Source organism: Canis lupus, chromosome 26 (genome assembly GCF_003254725.2).
Source record: "Canis lupus dingo isolate Sandy chromosome 26, ASM325472v2, whole genome shotgun sequence".
In the NCBI taxonomy this organism is placed as follows: Eukaryota; Metazoa; Chordata; class Mammalia; order Carnivora; family Canidae; genus Canis; species Canis lupus.
The window spans coordinates 1,051,115-1,071,366 of NC_064268.1; the positions used below are offsets into that span (position 1 = coordinate 1,051,115).

The 20,252-nt window shown below is 47.6% G+C and overlaps 2 protein-coding genes across 3 annotated transcripts in view; one reads left to right on the top strand and one right to left on the bottom strand.

Moving 5' to 3' along the window:
* Positions 1-20,252, top strand: part of LOC112676390 (uncharacterized) — a 535,411-nt gene that overhangs the window by 265,974 nt on the left and 249,185 nt on the right. The window lies entirely within an intron of this gene.
* The window catches only part of EP400 (E1A binding protein p400), a 102,627-nt gene that overhangs the window by 64,629 nt on the left and 17,746 nt on the right, over positions 1-20,252 (bottom strand). Inside the window, 10 exon segments of the mRNA XM_035706615.2 lie at positions 1,636-1,725; positions 2,542-2,599; positions 2,989-3,038; positions 3,777-3,855; positions 4,322-4,462; positions 6,148-6,333; positions 7,068-7,355; positions 9,350-9,735; positions 10,259-10,366; positions 11,703-11,793. Coding sequence (XP_035562508.2) covers positions 1,636-1,725; positions 2,542-2,599; positions 2,989-3,038; positions 3,777-3,855; positions 4,322-4,462; positions 6,148-6,333; positions 7,068-7,355; positions 9,350-9,735; positions 10,259-10,366; positions 11,703-11,793 — 1,477 coding nt within the window.

Sequence of the window (20,252 nt, forward strand, 5' to 3'; positions counted from 1 at the left end):
GACGGCAGTGAGAGGACCAGGACTAGACAGGAAGAGTGGGCCCTCTCTTGAGGTGAAGAGGCTGTGCCCACTTGGTGCACGTGAACTCCGCCAGGCAGCTGCATTCCTGACCTCGGCAAACATACCACTTACTACAACTACAACTGAGAAACAGACAAGGCACCTAAAAACCAATCTTACAAAAAATACGCAATCATTAAGTGTCCCTGGAAGCTCCTGCAGATGGAGGATAGGCTGAATGATCACAGACTGGAAAAGCTCAGCTTCATCAAGACACAGGATGTTGACAATCATCCTCGGACTCCACTGCATCCAGACCCCCAAGTCCCCACGGACATGCCTGAAAGTGGATGAGTAGATCCCGAAGCAGCTAAGGCCGTCCTGAGAAGAAGTAGGTGAAAGGTTGCCCCCAGCCAGCTCTCAGGAATGAGCACAGAGCCCAAGGACAAGCAGGCGGCCCCAAGCACAACAGAGGTCCACCAAGAGCCTGCGCTCTGGAAATTCGCCTGCTGTTTGAGCTGGCTGGGCCCGCCAGGGCCAAAGACCAGCCTTTCAAATGGTGCCAAGATGACTGGAATCCATTCAGGGAGAAAAAAAAAAAGAAACTGCATCTCATTTCACACTACAGACAAAAACTATTCTTGATTGAACAGAGACCTTGATATGTGAGTAAAATAAAAAATTTGTGGACAAACAGGAAGACATCCTCATGAACCTGAAATAAAAAATGGGTGTTTTAAAACAAGACAGATAAATCCAACATACACTAAAATGAAGAATGCCCATTCATCAGAAGGTCCCAGAAGGACAGAAAGACCCAACACAAGCAGGGGAAGGACACCGTGACACACATAACCAACAAAGCAGCCACCTGTGGGATACAGAAAACGCACCAGCAAGCCAATGTGGAAAAGCAGGCTCAAAACCACAATGGAAAAGGAAGCCCTGAAGAGATGCCACACCTTGTCAGTTCTTAGAGAAGTGCCACCACAGACACAGTGAGACACCGTCTCTCCCCAACCAGGTCGGCAGCACTGCCCTGATGCATGGGGCTTGGAATGAGCTCTGCAGCCCCAGCCTGGGCAGCCTCACTCAGTGCCATGCCCCCCTCCCCAACTCTTCCACTCTGGCACACGTGTGTGTCCTAGGCCACTGGCCACTGGGGCACTCCTGCAGTGCACTGAGGGCGAGATAGGGGAAAACCTGAACACGCAACAGTGGCACAAGAGGGAGCCTGTGGCATGCTCACGTCCCAAACTTGGTTCGGTAGTGAGGGCTAATAGGACTGCAGCAACATACAACCACTAGACAAAGCTCAGGGACATGAGAGCCAAGGGAGAAGGGCTAAGGCCAGGGCACAGTGCTGTTTAGACGCAGTTCCCCCGAGTGAGCCCAGAGGGGCGCCGGGCCATGCCACCTGGCAGGGCACTCAAAGCAGACACCATGAGCCACTAGGGCAGTTCAGCAGCTAGCACGTGGTACTCGGGCACTCTGTCCCATGCTGCATGGCATGGCCCTGACACTGGCTCTTGATGTATCTGTTCGGTTTTTAAGATGTCACACGTTTTTCACACATTCTTTTGTGCATATTTAATGTTTCCTAAAATCACCTCCAGCAAGACACTCATAGCCTACCTTCTTTGGCTAAATTGGACAGCTCTGCCTGGTGGTCCACAGCCCCCTCGTTTGCTTCTTCCTCTTCTATGGTCTCCTCCTCGTCCTCCACTGAAATGGTCAGCACCAGTATCAGAGACACAGACCTTACTACATCTTCTCAACTGCTCATGAAACACTATCAGGCACCAACACTGTCTTGCACAGCTACGAGAGACCTAAACTAGGCATTTTCATTTTTCAGGTTAAATTTGGAAGTCCAGGCTAAGTGAGCAGGGTGTGAAACACGGCCTGGTACCTTATTACACGACAGATCTCCCCTAGCAGAACTCAGAGTGATGTCAAACTTCTCATCCACCTGCTGACCCCACAACAGAAAAACCCACAAGAATGCTGTCTGGGATCATGACTTTGTTATCGCCCAAGTCAGGGAACCCAGCCACTGCTCAGCATGACATCCCCTCAGCTGGGCTCCTGTCCTGTGCAACCACCACCTTAAAACCAGGTTGGCCCCGCACCCTGTACCTCACTTCCAGCAGAGATGGCTCTGGACAAGGACCAACTGGCACCCTGAGGTGGCCCAGCTACAGCCTACTGTCCATCTGAGCACGAACCCTCACTGCCTAGGGCCCTGCCGCTAGACTACACCTTCTCTCCCACCAGCCTCTGCCCTTCCCTGCTGGCTCCTCTATGCAAACAAAATGTCAAAAAAAAAAAAAAAAAAAAATGTCTACGGGTAGTTCTGCACTCTCCCTGCTCCAGAGTCTGGCTCAATTCTACAGACTCCCTCCCAACCCCTAAGGCACCTGGTCCCCAGCGATACAAGTCACTGGGCTACCAGGCATCCTGACAGCACTGAAGAAGCACTTGGTCAGCAGTTTCAGAGAGCCCATCCTACAGATGACAAGAGAGTACCAGGGAACAGACCTTCGTCATCAGTCAGAGATGTGCTAGCTTTCCTCTTCCTTCCAGACAATCCTGACTCCTGAAACACAGAATAAAATTTGCAAACATAAAATGGGAAACCAAAGCAGAAATGTCTACTTCACATGCTCCTGGGAAGACAATGGTGAGCGCAGGACAAATAGGTCAGCCTCTGCTGCTGCCAGATACAGGAAAGGCACTGGGCAGCAGACAGGACTAAATCCACAGTCACTGTCTTACCATATCCCCAGATCAACACCCCATGGGAGCCTACAGTAAGGAGGACCAGTCTTCTTCCCCAAAATAAATGGACTCTATGATGAGAGAGAATACTACGGAGAACATACATGTTTCTCCAGACAGAAAAAGGGACTCTGTTCTATCAGGCACCGTGCCTTCTCCACACCACTTCCACGCCCTTACCTGGTACAGCAACAGCCCTCAACTTACCAGGAAAGCTTCTGGCAATGCATCAAGCCCCTTGGGCCTCGACTCTTTTCCTAGAGACAGGGAACATGATTTGCTTTCACTGAAGCTGCCTGTGTAGACTGCATGTCGCTGGCACCTCCACACAGGAGGAAGACAGCAAGAGTGAGCTCTGCCTCCTTCCTTCTGGGGACCAGGGTGGCCATGCAGCACCAGCCCACACCTCTGTATCTACAAAGTATGCTGGCAGCTCTCTAGACATCTCTGATTTGGAGGGGAACCAGGGAGCTAAATGACAATGCATATTTTCTATCTCTATAATCTTACGTTTGTAGGACTCTGAGCAGAGTCCACTGCCTTGCCTTGATTTCCTCATCAACAGACTGAGAGCCATCATGGCCCCTGTCCCCACCCAGTGACAGCTGCTTCCGCCAGGGCCTGGCATGCATCATAGTGTCCAATAATGAGGCAGTTGCTTCAGAGCACTGTGGAGGCCATGCACCGAACACAGAGATGCCCCACGAGGGGAGTTCACCACAGTGTCCAGCACTGACCACAGGGGACAGGCTCAGAACTTCAATCCTGAGAGTGTCCCAAAGCTGACCAATGAGCCTAGGGGTGCTGACTTGTGCCAGCAAACCTGAGCGAGCTGAAATAGGCAGCTACACAGAGAGAAGTATAACATCAGGCAGAGCATGAGCTCAGACTTGTAAGCAAGTGCTCCAGGCACCACCACAGCAGCCAACTGTGGGCAAGAAGGGAGTCCGAACAAAGTGCTGTCAGGAAGTGAAGGCTTTTAAAACATATCCTACCTCTCCGGGGAACCTTCTGTAAAGTTAAGGCCTTCTTCCTTTTTTCTTCCAATTCCACTTGTAATTTTATCTCCACAACCTGAGCAAAGAGTGAAATCTGGAGGTTGTTAAGGATGGAAGTTACGGAAGCTCTGCATAGGACGTTAAAACTTGCACACAAGCCTGAAAGCGCAGTTGTCTCAACGTCATTTCAAGTCACTTGACCAAACTCAGTTTGGTACTTGGTCAGGTGTTTTGCAACTACATGCTGCCCAAGTCCCAAGGCAGGGAGGCAGAGGTAAATGTGTTCTAGAACAGGACACAAGCCACCTTCCATGACCGGCACTGAAGGAAACACTAGAAGGCCCTTTCCCAACAGCAAGAAGCACTCAGCCACGTGTGCATGGGCTCCCAGGCACAAACACAAGCGTGGGCAGAATGTTGCATGCTCACACCTTTCCCAGTGATGCCTCGGGCGCTACTTGCCTGTGTCTCCACGTCAGTTCAGGCACGTTCAGAAGACACAGTCTATGCTTTCAGGACCGTGTTTAAATTTCAGGATTTACCTGTTCAATATTTGACCAAAAACACTCTATTTCTCTGGCGGTTGAAGCAGCGATTCGTCTCAGTCGGTTCTGCTCCTCTTTTCTTCCCCTCTCTTCACGAAGCTTCTTTTCCTCGTGATGACGCACCACAGTCCTGATGAGCTAGTAAATAAAAGGTGGAGGACTTGATGTCACACTGCAGCAGGCAGGTGCACAGCGCTCCTGAGCTGCAAGTGCACAGCGCTCCTGAGCTGCAAGTACACAGCCTGGCAGGGAGACACGCCTCTGTCTGCTCTGATGATACAGGAAACATGCCCATGCTGGCAAAACCACCACTAACACCCTGCTTGACTTTCTACAAAGTGTTATCTTACTAAATACACTTCTTTTTCTCCAAAAAGCAAGCCATATTGTGTTATAATCTTCTTTCCTTATTTGATATATGATAAACATGTTTTCATCAAACAGAGTAACACTTTCAATACACATCACTTGCACTGCAGGAATGCAGCGAGATGCATTTAACTGTTAAGCATGAAAAATGTCAGGGTGGGATGACTCATATATTTCAAAACTTTTGCTTTAAATCTCCAACTGCTTTCCAGGATCTATGCTCTTATATCCCACCAGCAGTCCTCAAAAAGGTGCTGAAGAGGAACTTGGAAACAGATGCATTATGTGCCTGAGCATGCCCAGCCGGGTGCCTCCAAGGTGAGAGGAGAAGCCCGCTGGGGGCCACTTGGACCTTGTGGACGGCCCCCTGCTCCTAGACTCCTAGGGGTCTTATCTTGGTCCAATCACGTCACTGGCACAAAGCCTCCAGCTCAGAGTCTGCAGTTTCTCCCAGGAGGGGGCAGTATGTGGCCACAGCCCACGGTTCAGCAGCTTGCTGCCCTGCCTTGCCTACTTGGACCATCCTTCTTTATGAAAAAATGTGTGCCAAAGGAGCAATCAGGTTTTTCGAGATTCCATGAATCTGATTTAAGACCCTTTACACTCAAGACCCCACTGCTTCTAAAGCTCTTGTATTTTCTCTACCAAGCCTACATGGGGAAAGCCAAGTTTGGGGGAGGGAGGTAGACAGCAGGGCACACAGGACCACACCCCAGGACTGAGAGCATGGGAAATAAAAAGACAGCAGTTCTGTCCCAAGGAACAGACGGTGGTGCAGTGACGTCAGAGAAGCAGGGCCCAGAGCCATTTACATGTACATAAGGACAGCTGCTTCATACTCTGAGGCCTAAGGTTTCTGGAAATCTGTCCCTTTCCACGTTCCTAGTACTGGCACTGCCAACTGCTAGAGACTCCCCAAGACTAGGTGTCTGCTTTGGGACCAGTGAGAAGAAAACCAATCCTCAGCCACAAATGGGGTGGCGGGGAATGCTGGACCAGATGACCAGAGCTGTGGCAGTGCAGAGCTGTGGGCAGCCTGAAAACCCAGGATGAAGCCCCAAGCTGCCCATCAGCCGACCAGCCTCTGCCCCCTCCCAACCCTGAGCCTCCTCAACTCCCACCTCAAAACACCTCCAGGCACCAGCTTGGGTCTGGGGGCCACAGGTATTCCAAGCACCAGGAGATACTGGCAAGGAGAGAAACCTAAATCCCCTGCTGGAGCTGCAACAAGAGCAGACGTATCTGTCCCCAGTGATCCACACTGGGGGTCTGACGACAGCCCCCATAAGTAAATCACACAGCACACTTACTTCCTGAACAGTGGCAAAACATTCTTCATATTTTGGAGCTAAACCCCTCAGAGTTGGTCTGGAGACTCCCCAGTACAGAGGTGTCAGGAAGCTCCTGCCCACCACATGCACGCCAGGAAGCACCGACACCTGTGCCTCACCTACCTTCCTGGCTGCAGCCATCTTCCACCTCCTCTCCTGGGCAAAGTCTGTGGCCATCCACTGCATCTCCTCCAGCAGATAGTCCCAGTGTGATTTGGGGCGAGGAGCCTCCTGTAGTTTGGGCAACCGCCTGAGGGACCACAGGCCTTCTTTCCTTAAATCTGCTATTCGCTGATGAATCTGGTTTTCCTGCAAGGAGCGTGGGGGTGGGATGTGTCCAGTACCTAATTAGTGTGTTCCACTAATTCAGGCCCCGAATTCCAGAAGCCTCAGTAACAAAGACAGGACTGGACACAGAGGTCAAAAGTAGCCCTGGAGAGGTCAGCAGGCATGCAATCCTCCCCAGAAGCAGGTGAAGCAATAGTTCTGTCCTCCTGTGTCAGAAACACAGACAGAATACACTGGCTAATGTTCACACCGAGTACCTACAAGGGCAACAACACATGCCTGGCTCTTGCTCCAAAACCACTGGGAAGGGTAGGGACAGATCACCTAAGACTAGCCACATGTTTTCAGTGACTTAACACCGGCCAACAGGAAATGCTGTGGTTGTGACATCCTACCAATTCTGGTATGTTTAATTCCCCCAATGAGCTTTCAGAAAACAACTGCTTAGAAACCACTCCCTGCAAACAGCAAGTGCTAACTGGGTGCTGGGCCATGGCCCTCCTCTGAGGCCCATGATGAGCTCAGCCTGTGAGGTCAGTACACAAAGGACCTTTCCCCCACCAGCCTACTTCCACCAGGACAGGTCACGCTTCCTGGTTCTAATCTTGTTTTCTAACTGATCAGAAACCACATTTGACTGTCCTCACTACCGAGTGCTCGGTTTTAAACTACTGAATCCTTAAAGATTGAAATCAAATGCGATTCACAAACTAGAACACGTTTCACAGCCTTCTTGATGTTCTAAGTGCACTTACCAGTGCTATCTGTTCTACCAGCTTATCCTGAGAGCTGTCTTGGGGTGGGGCAGCATTCTGAGCTGGGCTCTGTGGTTTCGGGGGTGCTGACACAGCTGCTCCCGGGGACCGGGAGGTGACTGGAGACAGTGACTTGTTGGCTGCCGAGGAGGGTCTATTCCCTGCGGAGACCCGTGCTGGTGACAGGCCCGAGCCACTGGCAGGAGCTATGGACGAGGTAGAAGAGGTGGCTGGCGGGGGCCGCTGACAGGGCTGGGCAAGGTCCACCGATGGTCTTGTTGATGCTGTCTGGCAGGCAGAAAACAGGCCAGCAGTGAACAGGAGACCTCAGCCCCCTAGTGCAGCCACACACCAGAGCCCACGTTCCTCGCAAACCCTCCCCCCCAAGCAGTGCAAACGAGTCACACATACCCCAGCCCACTCACACAGCAGCCAAGCCAGGCCCCCAGGTGCATCCTTTTGCTCTACAAAGCTACACTAAGACTGTAGCACAAACTCAGCTTTCACACACTGTCTTATTTCCTAGGAGCTTTTGTTTTTTTATAACCATTTCTATGTACATTACTTTTTAGAATTTGGATTTATATAAGCTCCTTCCTCACTGAAAAATAACCCAATGCTCCTCTTGTATCTTCTCTGCCCCTCCCTGTCTGAGGATGGCATTCTGGGGGGAGCAGCAAGCAGGCCAGGTGCTGCCACAACGTTAAGAGGGCCGAGGGTGGATGGCTGCAGAGCACAGCACACTTATGACCTGGCGTACAGGGAGAAATCCAACTCAAGCGCACTCTGTACCAGGCCGGTGTGCAATTTGTCTTTCCATCTCACCTAGTCTCCTGAGATTGCGGCCAGCTGCATGCTCTTGTAGAGAAACCTCTAGGGGCACCCAGGCACAGCCCTCCTCTCTGTGCTCCGAGGTTACTTGCCATCAACAGCAGAGCTCACTGACTATGGTGGAAACCGTGTGGCCCACAGGCCTTAGGTGTTTTCACCTTCCCTCTTTGTGGCCCTTCACAGGAAAAGTCTGCCAGCCCTACCCAATTTAGGAGGGCCAGGTTTCCATGGGTTTAGTAAGGAGCTGATCCTTTCAAAAACAATGGCAGGTAAAGGAATCCAAGCAAAACCCCAGAGCTGCCTGAAGTCAGCAGGTAGCTCAATGAGACAAAATACTTGAAACAGAGACTCACAAAAGCAGAGGCCCAGAGAGGTTCGGGTGCCCTGGGGGCAGTGTTCTCCTCCCTAGGCTATGCAGAAAGCTGCAATGCAGATCTGTACAAAAGGCTCCAGAATCCATGGGGTGCAGATCACAACTCCTCTAGCCACTGGCAGAGTGACCCTGACAAGTTACTTAAGCCTCTCAGGTCTTATGGTAAAATGGGGATAAAAGATTCTGTAGCCTAGGGTTGCCGGGCAGAGAAAAAAAAATAGTGCCAGTAAAGGCTCCCGACAGTGCCTCATGTCCAGCAGGTGGTGAGCACAAAGCAGCTATGACTGCTGTTACTCCGACAGCATACAGATCAAACCTCGCTATCAAGCTCAAATAACCATAAAGCACTTGAACTGAAAGCCCCCTTAAGGAAACCTCCTTGTTCATGAGGGAAACAGCAAAAGGGAGGGGAAGGCTTCCCAGGCAACTCAATCATACATGCTCAGACGATTCTCTGAGACCACCACCTGCTGTCCCTCAGGGCTCCTGGGGGTTCAGGGCTCCTGGAGGTTCACACTCACTTTCAGGGACTAACTGCTCCTTAAGAACGGCAAGCAGTGCACTGTACACTTTTCAAAAAGAAGGTTCTGAGTGACAGCCATCAGTAGGGGAGGAAGGGTACCAAGGTAGAAACCCAGGTAAGGAAGGCCTCATGCCTTCAGAGTGCAGAGCACCCAGACGGGGAAGGCATCCGTGGGAGGCCCAGTTGTTGTCTGGGTGTGGGCACACGCAGCCTAGAGAAGCCCTGCACTGCCACAGCCCCTTGCACACTGGTGGGAGGGTGCCCGCCACCTGCCCCACCGCATCATTGGACCTATCAGCCAGGACGATGACCATACCGCTCTCTCCATGACTGAACCGCAAGCAGTAACTAAACCTGTACTGGTTCTCTAGTGTTTCCATAACATAATTGTGGCTACAGATCTGGATAAAGTAATGTTGAGTGACCCACTGATTCCAAGCAGGACAAGAAGCCACTAGGTGAGGTGCGCACACCCTGCAAATGCCCTACAGTGCACATCTCACACCTCGGCTTTTCTTCCATTTCTAAGGAACAGGATAGGCACCCACTAAGTACCTGTGGCTGGGTCGAGAGTGGAGCGGCCTGCATCTGAGCTTTCCCAGGCATCGGGGCATGCAGGGCCTGTGGCACAGGCTGTGGTGGTGGAGCGGGCAGCTGGCTGGGTGGGGGAACAGGGACAGGGGCATTTGGCTGCTGCGTCTTCGCTGGGACTTGGAGCTGTGCATGAGGTTCCACCACCTGTGGCTGCTGAGAGAAGTGCAGCGCTGGTGGGAGGGGCGCGGCAGGGAGGCCAGTCGGCGGCAGCCTGCCAGGGAGCTGCGGTGGGGGTGTGTGTAGGCTGGCAGCGTTCTGCACCGGAGGCCCCGTGGATGGGTCATACTGCTGCTGGCTTTGCTTCTGTCCGGCGAGTTGAGTGGCCTGAGGGGCAGGAGGCATTCCTCCTGCAAGAAAGGAATGGCTCCAGTGGTGCTGACTCTGGAGTCGAGAGCATCTTACCACGTGGAAGATTTCACGTCCTGGTGTTCATCACAGGCCTGTCACTCAGAGCCATCACACACTCCAATGGGAAGTTTCGCTGGTGGAAACTTCTATTACATTAACTCTTATGTTATAAGCTAGCACACCAAAAAGGAAAGAAAGGAGCTTGACCTCTGCAACTTAGTGTCAAGCAGAATAGATATGGCAACCAGTGCCCCTATGGCAGCAACAACCAAGGAAGACACAGGCGTGCTAAGTAAAGAGCCTGAGGACACGGAGTGGCGTGGCTCCCTCAGGGATGAGAGCATGCTGGCAGAGGCCCTCTTACCACTTGGACTGGGGCTCAGAGCCATGTCCCAGCCCTAGAAACCATTTTAACTGCGCTGCCAAGATTGTACGAGTCTTAGCCAGATGCTAGGCTGCAAGATCTCTCACTGCATGTGCTCTTTCTGAGCCAGAAGAGCCACTGTTGGCGCTGGGCCTTACCTTGAGCTGTCGGCATTAGCTGCTGAAGAGGAACCCCTGTGTTCGCCCCTGGGTGCTGGAAAACTGCCCCCTGGTGGCCCACTTCAAGCCGAGGCCGCTTAGACTGCTCTAGAATAGTTTTCAGAAAAGGTGCAGTTTGATATAAAAACAAAACCATAGAAGTAGTAGAAAAAAAACATGTGTCAGTGTTATAATCTTTGAACAGGGAGCCTTTCCATATATCAACCAAAATCCAAAAGCCAGAAAAACTAAGGTTGATAAATATAATTTCTTGCCATTAACATTTTGCCAGTGTAAGAAGCAGCCTCATACAAAAGGGTGCGTGACACCCCAGGAGACCATGGTGTCTGCAGCATGCATGTGGGCAAGACACTGGCGGGGCTGCCATGTGGGAAGCTCTTCTAAGTTCATGTGAGAAATGCCAGCAACCAGACACACAGAACGGGCGAAGATCATAAACAGTTGAGCAGAGGGACAGTGTCACAGTTAATAACATGGCAAGCTACCAAGCAACCTCACCAAAACTGAAGAGTTCCATAGCACAACAGAAGACTTGTGTTCACCCATCACATCAACAAAGACCAGAGGAGTGATCATGCTTCATAAACTGGCCAAAACGTGAGAGCACCAGAAACCGAACAAGGGCTGATCCTGCTGCAGGACCACGTGCATCACTCACGTGCTCTGACAGAGCATTTCCATTTCCGGGAGCTTCTCCCGTAGATAAAGTGACAAACACGTCAAAAGAAATTTGGGAGATGTTCCATCCCATGTTTACCATAACACAAAAAGGTGGTAATAAAAAGGAACACTACCAAGGGTGTGATGAGGGAAGGACCCCCACGTACCCAAGGAGTGCACAGCCATCAGAGACTGTGGTCCTGAGCAGGCAAGGTGGCCTAGGAAGTTAATGCTGGCAAGAGAACAGTGCACAGAGAGTGCACTCCCACTGCCTCAGAATAGCAGCATCACCAAGCGAGCATGTGGGCAGGAGGTCCCTTACACACACACACATCTCCAGCAGCAACCTCTCTAGGGCTGGGGCTCAGGGTGGGAACACCAAACCAGAGAGAGACTCGACTCACACCCTCCTTGACTATCCAAATCTTTCATATAAAATGTGTGTTTTTATAATTTGAAGAAAAAATTCAGTTAAAAAAAATGAGTGACAACTTGAAAAATAAGACGGTTTTACTCTCAATCCCATCATGAGGACTAAGAGCATGCCAGCACACAGGAAACCAAAATGGAACACACCGCACTCAATGAGCAAACTTTTAACTTCAGTATATACATACAGCTGATGAGTCAGCTGAAGAGAGTTAAAAAATTAACTCTCAAAGTAAAATGAAAGTCACCAAAACTAAGTGCTCCAGTGTTCATGTGGCTGCGATGCTGTATGTCCCCTCAGGCCAGCCACCTGAGCCAGTACTCCAAAACATACCTGCTGGGGTCCCCGCCTGCTGCCTCTTAAAGGGGTCCGTCTCTCCCGCACTTCCGGCCCCTGCCACAAGGGCCCCTGTGAGAGCTTGCTGCTGAAAGAGAAAATGAAAACATGAGACTCTGATCACGGAGGTACCTTACAAGAATGGATATGAACTAAACTATCGTAATTAATCCACATACTGGCCTCCCTACTCTCTAACTGGAGAAATGTCATCTGCCCAACGCATGTAATATATGTTCACATATCATCAGGCACTTAAAGTTCTAACTTACCTCTGGAGGGGAAAAAAAGGACTTGTGAAAGATCTTATTCTGAGTTTCCTATTAATGAATAATTAATGCACATAATCTGCAATGCCTCAGAAAGCAACAGTAATGGCAGAGCACTGGCTGGTGGTAGGAAACACCATCAATCCCACATCTGAGCCTCCCTGGCAGTCATGCTGTCTGTCATCACTTACCCCCCTCCCCCACCAAAAACACAAAAGCTGAATAATAACAAGAAAGGTTGAAAATTTCTTCCTCTTGGAAAATGACATCGAAACTCTACTTGACATACAAAAAATCTGATACAATTGGGTCTTCACAGTGGACTTTTCCAAGTTAGCACCCTACATAGCTGGGTAAAATGTATACAGGTGATTCAGAATGTTTCAATGAAAACAAAATCAGGAACTAGCCAAGTCTGGGTGCCCCATACCTTTTACATCTCTGTACCATCCTTGTAGTGCTGCTAAATGCTAAGGATGACGTTTATCAATCATTATTTGCTAATTGTTTGAATGATCCAACTCTGTCCACTCTACCTAGCCAAGCATCTGAAATGCCAGTTACACATGCCTACACAGGGTATGTACTCCACAAGGGTCTGTGAGGGCTGCCGAGCTGCGGGGGCCATGCCCTAGCACCAGCCATGCTGCAGGTGTCCCCCATGGGGACAAGTGCAAGTGCAGTGATTGACAAGGGAGAAGTAAGCACCACTATGTATGTTCAGTGAAGATGGAGGGAGGAAGGAGGGGGGGTAAAGGAGGGAGGAAAGAAAAGAATGATTTAAAAAAGCACATGGTATATGAACAGTGGTTATCTGGGGACAGAATTAGAGGTAAGTTATTTGTGTGTGTGCACTTTTCTAAATCTTCCAAACCTTCTACAATGAACACATCCTACTTTTATAATCAAAAGACTTTAAAAAAAAATAAAAGAAACTGATAAAGGGTTCTATGTCCAGTAATGGCCAACTGCTTCCTATCAGACTCCCCATACTCTAGACAGACATAAACTCTGGAGGACTGGACTGGACGCCTGCAAGAAGAGAATGGAACAAGCGGAGGTTTAAGACATGAGGGCAGGCCCCAGCCTGTGCTATGTGGACCAGCTCAGAATCAGACACACAACCTCACTGGCTTGAAGACCACTAGGATGGAGAGCGTGAAACCATAGCAAAAGGAAGGAGGACTCACCCCAGACATGGCAGGACACAGGGAGGCTCCAAGTTCTCTCCCTAATCTCTGTCTCCTAAAGCAGGTACACAAAGACTCCAAGCCCAGGCCAACAAAACCACACTGAGATTTCAGGTGCCCTGACTCAGGACACACAGTTCACAGTTAAAATTCAATCACATTAATTAATTATGAAAGCAGAAACGATCAATACTCTTCAGGAGACTGCAGAAACCAGAGTCTCTATCTCTCTCATTCATGACACCCAGAATCGCTCCCAAGCACAAAGCCACAGGAAAACATGAGCCATATTTAGAGCAGTTCATGGACACAAATCCACACAACACAAATGCTGGATTTAGCAGCAAGGATTTTACAACGGGTCTACTAAGTATGCCTGGGGACATAAAGAAAACATAGTATAATAAAAAACGAGAGAGATTCGTGACCAAAAAGAAGAAACTACTGAGAGAATCAAATGCAGATGCCAGAACTGAAAAATAAACTCTATGGAATACAAATTCACTGGATACAAGAGTAGGAAGCAGAGGTCTGTGAGCTGAACACACAGTGTTGAGAGAAGAGGAAAAGGAACAGAGTGGCACTTGTGGAGAGAGTTGGGCCACCGGGGCAGGGCAGTGCTGTGCTGCATACACGTGGGCAGATGACAAGAGCTGCACCAAGCCCAGGGGACACTCACTCATACAGCACCAAAAGGGGATGGAAAGTCTTCCTAAAACAGTGCTGGGGGACTGGTCACCCACAGGAAAATGTCGAAACTCTGGACACCACTGAAATAAACTTGCGCTCATCAAGGGCAAGAAGGGGGAGGGCTGGCCTCTCTTCTCTAGGCCTCCTCACAGCCCTGACTCTCACCTTCAGAATTATTCCCTTACACTGTCTTCATGAGTATTCTACTGGGAAAGATACTGCGGCCTTTAAAATTCAAGTTTGATGGGATCCCTGGGTGGCGCAGCGGTTTGGCGCCTGCCTTTGGCCCAGGGCGCAATCCTGGAAACCCGGGATCGAATCCCACATCGGGCTCCCAGTACATGGAGCCTGCTTCTCCCTCTGCCTATGTCTCTGCCTCTCTCTCTCTCACTGTGACTATCATAAATGAATTAAAAAAAAAAAATTTTTTTTAAATAAAAATAAATAAAATTCAAGTTTGATTTCAATTAAAAAAAAAAAACCAAAAACCAACAACTCAACATCAGAAAATAGAGATTCTCTAATGGGAACTGAATTCTAAGTGACCACTTTAAGAGAGAATACCGAAACAGACTTTATCCATGGAAGACAGTGTTACTAATTTACAGGGAATCTAAAGCTACACCAGGAAAAAAGAACAGTTGAGAGAACTGGGGGTGTAGCTCACAGAAGACAGCTTGCCACCTGAATGAGGAACAGATGTAAGTTATTCTAGACAAAGAAATTCAGTCATTACAGCTAGCAGTTACCAGGGGGTAATTTCTGCTTGCTTTCTTTCTTTCTTTCTTTCTTTCTTCTTTCTTTCTTTCTTTCTTTCTTTCTTTCTTTCTTTCTTTCTTTCTTTCTTTCTTTCTTTCTTTCTTTCTTTCTTTCTTTCTTTCTTTCTTTCTTTTCTTTCTTTCTTTCTTTCTTTCTCTTTCTTTCTTCTTTCTTTCTTTCTTCTTTCTTCTTTCTTTCTTTCTTTCTTTCTTCTTTCTTCTTTCTTTCTTTCTTTCTTTCTTTCTTTCTTTCTTTCTAAGATTTTATTTATTTATTCATGAGAGACACAGAGAGAGAGAGGCAGAGACACAGGCAGAGGGAGAAGCAGGCTCTATGCAGGGAGCCTGATGTGGGACTTGATTCCGGGACTCCAGGATCACGCCCTGGGCTGAAGGCAGGGGCCAAGCCACCCAGGGATCCCCTCTGCCCAATTTAAATAAAGCAACCCAGAAACCAACTATAAACTAACTGGGCCTGTGGTTCATAAGGCTAGGTGTGCAGTCAGAATGGGGTCAGAAGGGCTTGCAAATGCGGATAGCTGTGGAGTGGACAGTGCACCGTAACTCAGCTCAAGGTTCTACGGGTGGTCTCCTGGGCTCACCTTGGGGCAGGAAAACAGAACAGCAGAAACAGAAAAAGGACTCATGGTAATAGCATGCCTATTACAACAAACTGAGCTGCCCACCTCTGCCTAATCTACACCCACAAGCTCGTAACAATATACAAAGTATGAACACATGTAAGAAGAATAAGACAGCCAATAGCAGGGTAAGGTCATAGAGCTACAATTATCCATTTCTTCTAATGTGATAATCATCGAAAAATAATCTCCACTGAGGATGCTTTTTAAAATCTAAATAACAAAATAGTTATGTCGTATACAACTGCACTCTAGTAGAAAACCACCTCAAATGCTTTTATTTTTTTATTTATTTTATTTTTTTAAAGATTTTATTTATTTATTTATTCATGAGAGACACACAGAGAGAGGCAGAGACACAGGCAGAGAGAGAAGCAGGCTCCATGCAAGGAGCCTGACGTGGGACTCGATCCCAGGTCTCCAGGATCAGGCCCTGGGCTGAAGGCAGGTGCTAAACTGCTGAGCCACCTGGGCTGCCCTCAAATGCTTTTAGAAGCGAAGTAATACACACATGAACTAAGAATTCTGTATTTATTTGTAGAGCTTAATTAGGCACTAATTAGTTTCTTTCTTTCTTTTTTTTTTTTTTTTACCAATTAGTTTCTTATAAAAACCCTTTAACTGGTGGCAAATAATGAAATTCATCCTGAGAATATGTCTTAAACTGTTTAGAAGGTTCAACAATGCTGACCAGGACAAAATAAAACCGGGGGGGCCACTTGTATATTTCTACCAGCACTTTTAGCTAAAAACAAAGTGATGATATATGGCAAGTACCATAAAGATACACAGACTTCCTTGATTCACTAATGCCACTCCTGTGTTTTCTAAATAGAAAAATCACCTAAAATTAGAAAAATTGTTTACTGAATTGCAGTTCCACAAAATGATGGCAGATTAGGAGTTGCTAGAATGAGAATTGCTAAAAGTGAATAAAACCGGGGATCCCTGGGTGGCTCAGCGGTTTGACACCTGCCTTTGGCCCAGGGTGTGATCCTGGAGTCCGGGGATCGAGTCCTAGAATCGAGTCCCACATTGGGCTCCTTGCATGGAGCCTGCTTCTCCCACTGCCTGTGTCTCTGGCTCTCTCTCTCTGTTTCTCTCATGGATAAATGAATAAAATTAAAAAATAAAAAAATAAAAGTGAATAAAACCTAAGGAGTATTTGTTAAATGAAAATACGTTTTTAAAAAGTATACTCGGCCAACCAAAACAGATATAATATAAAAAATAAAATATAAATCTCTGGGGTGCCCAGCTAGCTCAGTCACTGGAACACATGACTCCCGATCTCAAGATTGTCAGTTCAGGCCCCATGTTGAGTGTGGAGATGACTTAAAAACAAAATAAAACAAAACAAAAATCTTTGCATTAGAAGGATGGAATTATGGATAACTATTCATTTTCTCTAACAGAAAAATCACTGAAAGTCACTACTTATGATGAGTTTTCTTACAAATAAACATATATTCATATGTATGTATACGTAGGCACATATTATTTTACATAGGACCCCTGCACTCAGTAGCACTACCTCAAAATCCTCTGGGAACAGACAGAAATTAACTTATCTGTAATACAAAAATTCTCAAATTATTTCTAGCATTTTGTTAGTCAATACAGATTAGTCAATATAAAAATTCTACAACTGGGGCAGCCCAGGTGGCTCAGTGGTTTAGCGCCTGCCTTCAGCCCAGGCCGTGATCCTGGAGACCTGGGATCGAGTCCCACATTGGGCTCCCTGCATGGAGCCTGCTTCTCCCTCAGCCTGTGTCTCTACCTCTCTTTCTCTCTGTCTCTCTTATGAATAAATAAATAAAATCTTAAAAAAAAAAAAAATTCTACAACTGGGCAGCCCGGGTGGCTCAGCGGTTTCATGCCGCCTTCAGCCCAGGGCGTGATCCTGGAGACCTGGGATCAAGTCCCACATCGGGCTCCCTGCATGGAGCCTGCTTCTCCCTCTGCCTGTGTCTCTGCCTCTCTATCTCTTTCACGAATTAAAATAAATAAATAAATAAAAATAAAGATGTAGAATTCAAACTGGAGACTCCTTGGTCTTCCTCTTTTAGCCTCTTGAATATATGATTATGGACTATATCATCATGTATGCCAAGAAAATTATAAAACATATGTATGGAGGGATGCCTGGGTGGCTCAGCGGTTGGGAGTCTGCCTTTGGCTCAGGGCGTGATCCCGGTATCTGGGATCAAGTCCCATACCAGGCTCCTTGCGGGGGGCCTGCTTCTCCCTCTGCCTGTGTCTCTGCCTCTCTCTGTGTGTCTCTTATGAATGAATTAAAAAAAAATTTAAAAACAACAACAACAACAAAAAACATATGTATGGGATTTTTTTTAAAAGATTTTGTCCATTTATTTGACACAAAGAGTGAGCAAGGGAGCACACACAAGTGGGGGAGCAGCAGAGGGAGAAGAAGACTCCCCACTGAGCAGGGAGCCCGACGCAAGGCTCGGTTCCAGGACCCTGGAATCATGACCTAAGCTGAAGGCAGACGCCTCACTGACTGAGCCACCCAGGTGCCCCATGTATGTGATTTTAAATGCATGGTAAAATTATTAGAATTTTTTTTAAATTTTTTAAAATTTTTATTTATTTATGATAGTCACACACACAGAGAGAGAGAAAGAGGCAGAGACATAGGCAGAGGGAGAAGCAGACTCCATGCACTGGGAGCCCGACGTGGGATTCGATCCTGGGTCTCCAGGATCGCGCCCTGGGCCAAAGGCAGGCGCTAAACCGCTGTGCCACCCAGGCCAAAGGCAGGCGCTAAACCGCTGCGCCACCCATAATTCCCAAATTATTAGAATTTAAATAGTGGAACAGAGTTGTTCACTGAACACACTGTTCAACTTTTCTGTTTGAAATCCTCCATATAAAAATGTGGAAAAGGAAAGTAGAAAAATAAATACACAGTTTAAAAGAGTAATAATAAAGCAATCAGGGATCCCTGGGTGGTGCAGTGGTTTGGCGCCTGCCTTTGGCCCAGGGCGCGATCCTGGGGACCCGGGATCGAATCCCACATCGGGCTCCCGGTGCATGGAGCCTGCTTCTCCCTCTGCCTGTGTCTCTGCCTCTCTCTCTCTCTCTCTCTCTCTCTCTCTGTGACTATCATAAATAAATAAAAATTTAAAAAAATAAAAATAAAAAATAAAGCAATCACCTGGGGTGGCACCTGGGTGGTGCAGTTGGTTAAGCATCTGACTCTTGATTTTGGCTCAGGTCTGGTCTCAGGGCCATGAGATGGAGTCCTCCGTTGGGAATCCACGCTCAGCAGGGAGTCTACTTCAGAATCTCTCTTTCTGCCCCTCCCACTTACACACACTCTCTCAAATAATCTTTAAAAAATAAAAATAAAAATAAAGCACTCATCACAACGCTCAGGAAACAGACTGCAGCTTGTGCCTCACCGACCCTGGGCACCATGAAGGTGCCCACTACCTGAGCGGTATGTGAACATCTCATGATACCATCACCTACAAACTCCTCTCCAAACAGTATCTTCTCCAGCTTTGCTTCCTAGAGAATTCCCTATTAAGTCCTCTGTCCCACAAGGTGTGGCTGAGCACAGACATACCCACACATTTTGGCACTGTGACCACCTCTTCTCTACTGATGGCTCTTATCAACATTCTTCTGTATGAATGTGCACCATCCACTGACCTGTTCTCCTTGCCAGTGTACATTTGGTTCTTCCCAGTTATAACCAGCACCACTAGGAACACTACTATACCTGGTTTCTAGCAGAGACATTCAAGAATTTCTTAAAGCACGTTGTCGAGACAGAAGGTCTGGTCTGCCCATGCTCACCTCTTCCAGGTCATGCAAAAAGTTTGCAAATATCTCCAAGCTACCCTCCATCAAAAGTCGATGAGACTCCCACTGACCTACATCAGCAGATTCCACCCAATTTAGTTTCTGGTGATCTGGCAAGTGTGATGGCAAATCACAGTGGTTTAATCTGTGTTACCATGGAGGCCACACGTCTGTTTCTTAAGCTGATGGGCACTCCTTGCCTTTCACTATTCCACTGTCCTCAGGCAAATACTTATTAAAGTGGTCTAGAAACACAGTAGTGCATTACATTCCACAAAGCATTACAGGAAAGATGCCCTACTAAGAAATGTTCTCACAATCTCAAAGGTAAAAAAGCTTATATTCAACTGCATCAAACTCATCATAAGAAGCATCTGAATATCAGGTTGAAATTATTCTTCACCACCAAAGGGGACCAGGCCCCTTGCAAAAATGACCAATTCTGGTTTGGATTCAGGAATACCCAAGATGAACCTTAAAGGTGCCAGCAAGTAAGAAAGGGCTCAGAGAATGACAAGGAAACATAAACAGTGCAAGAGGATCAGCTTAAATACATTGGGTCAAATTACAGGTAATCTGACCATCAAAACACACAGTAAGATAAGGGGATGAGGCTGCTGCGTAGCGATGGCAGGGGCACAAGACCTGATGGGAGTGGGTTACACGGGCACCTGACAAATTCCACAAACTGTAACACTTAGGATCTGTGCCTTCCCCACCAATAAATTATATCTCATGTGACAGAACCCATCTGCCTTATAGGCCCAAGAAGAAAAATCACATGATCATGCAAATAAATGCAGAAATGGCATTTGACAAAATTCAATACCCATTCATAACACTAGAATTAAAGAAATCTCTTTTACCTAGTAAAGGACATCTACAGAATCTGTAGCTACTATCATATCTGACAGCAAAACATGAGAATGAGTAAGAATAAGTATTCTGACCACTCCATTTAGCATATTTGGAAGTCCTTGCCAGTGCAATAAGGCCAAAAAATAAAAATAAACAAAAGGCTTCTAGATAAGAAAAAATAAAACTTGCTTTCTTGACAGACATGATTCTCTATGTAGAAAAATCCCATGGAATCTACAAAAATGCTCCTAAAACTAACAAATGAGTTTAGCAAGACTGCAGAGTATAGATTCAAATAATCACCTGTATT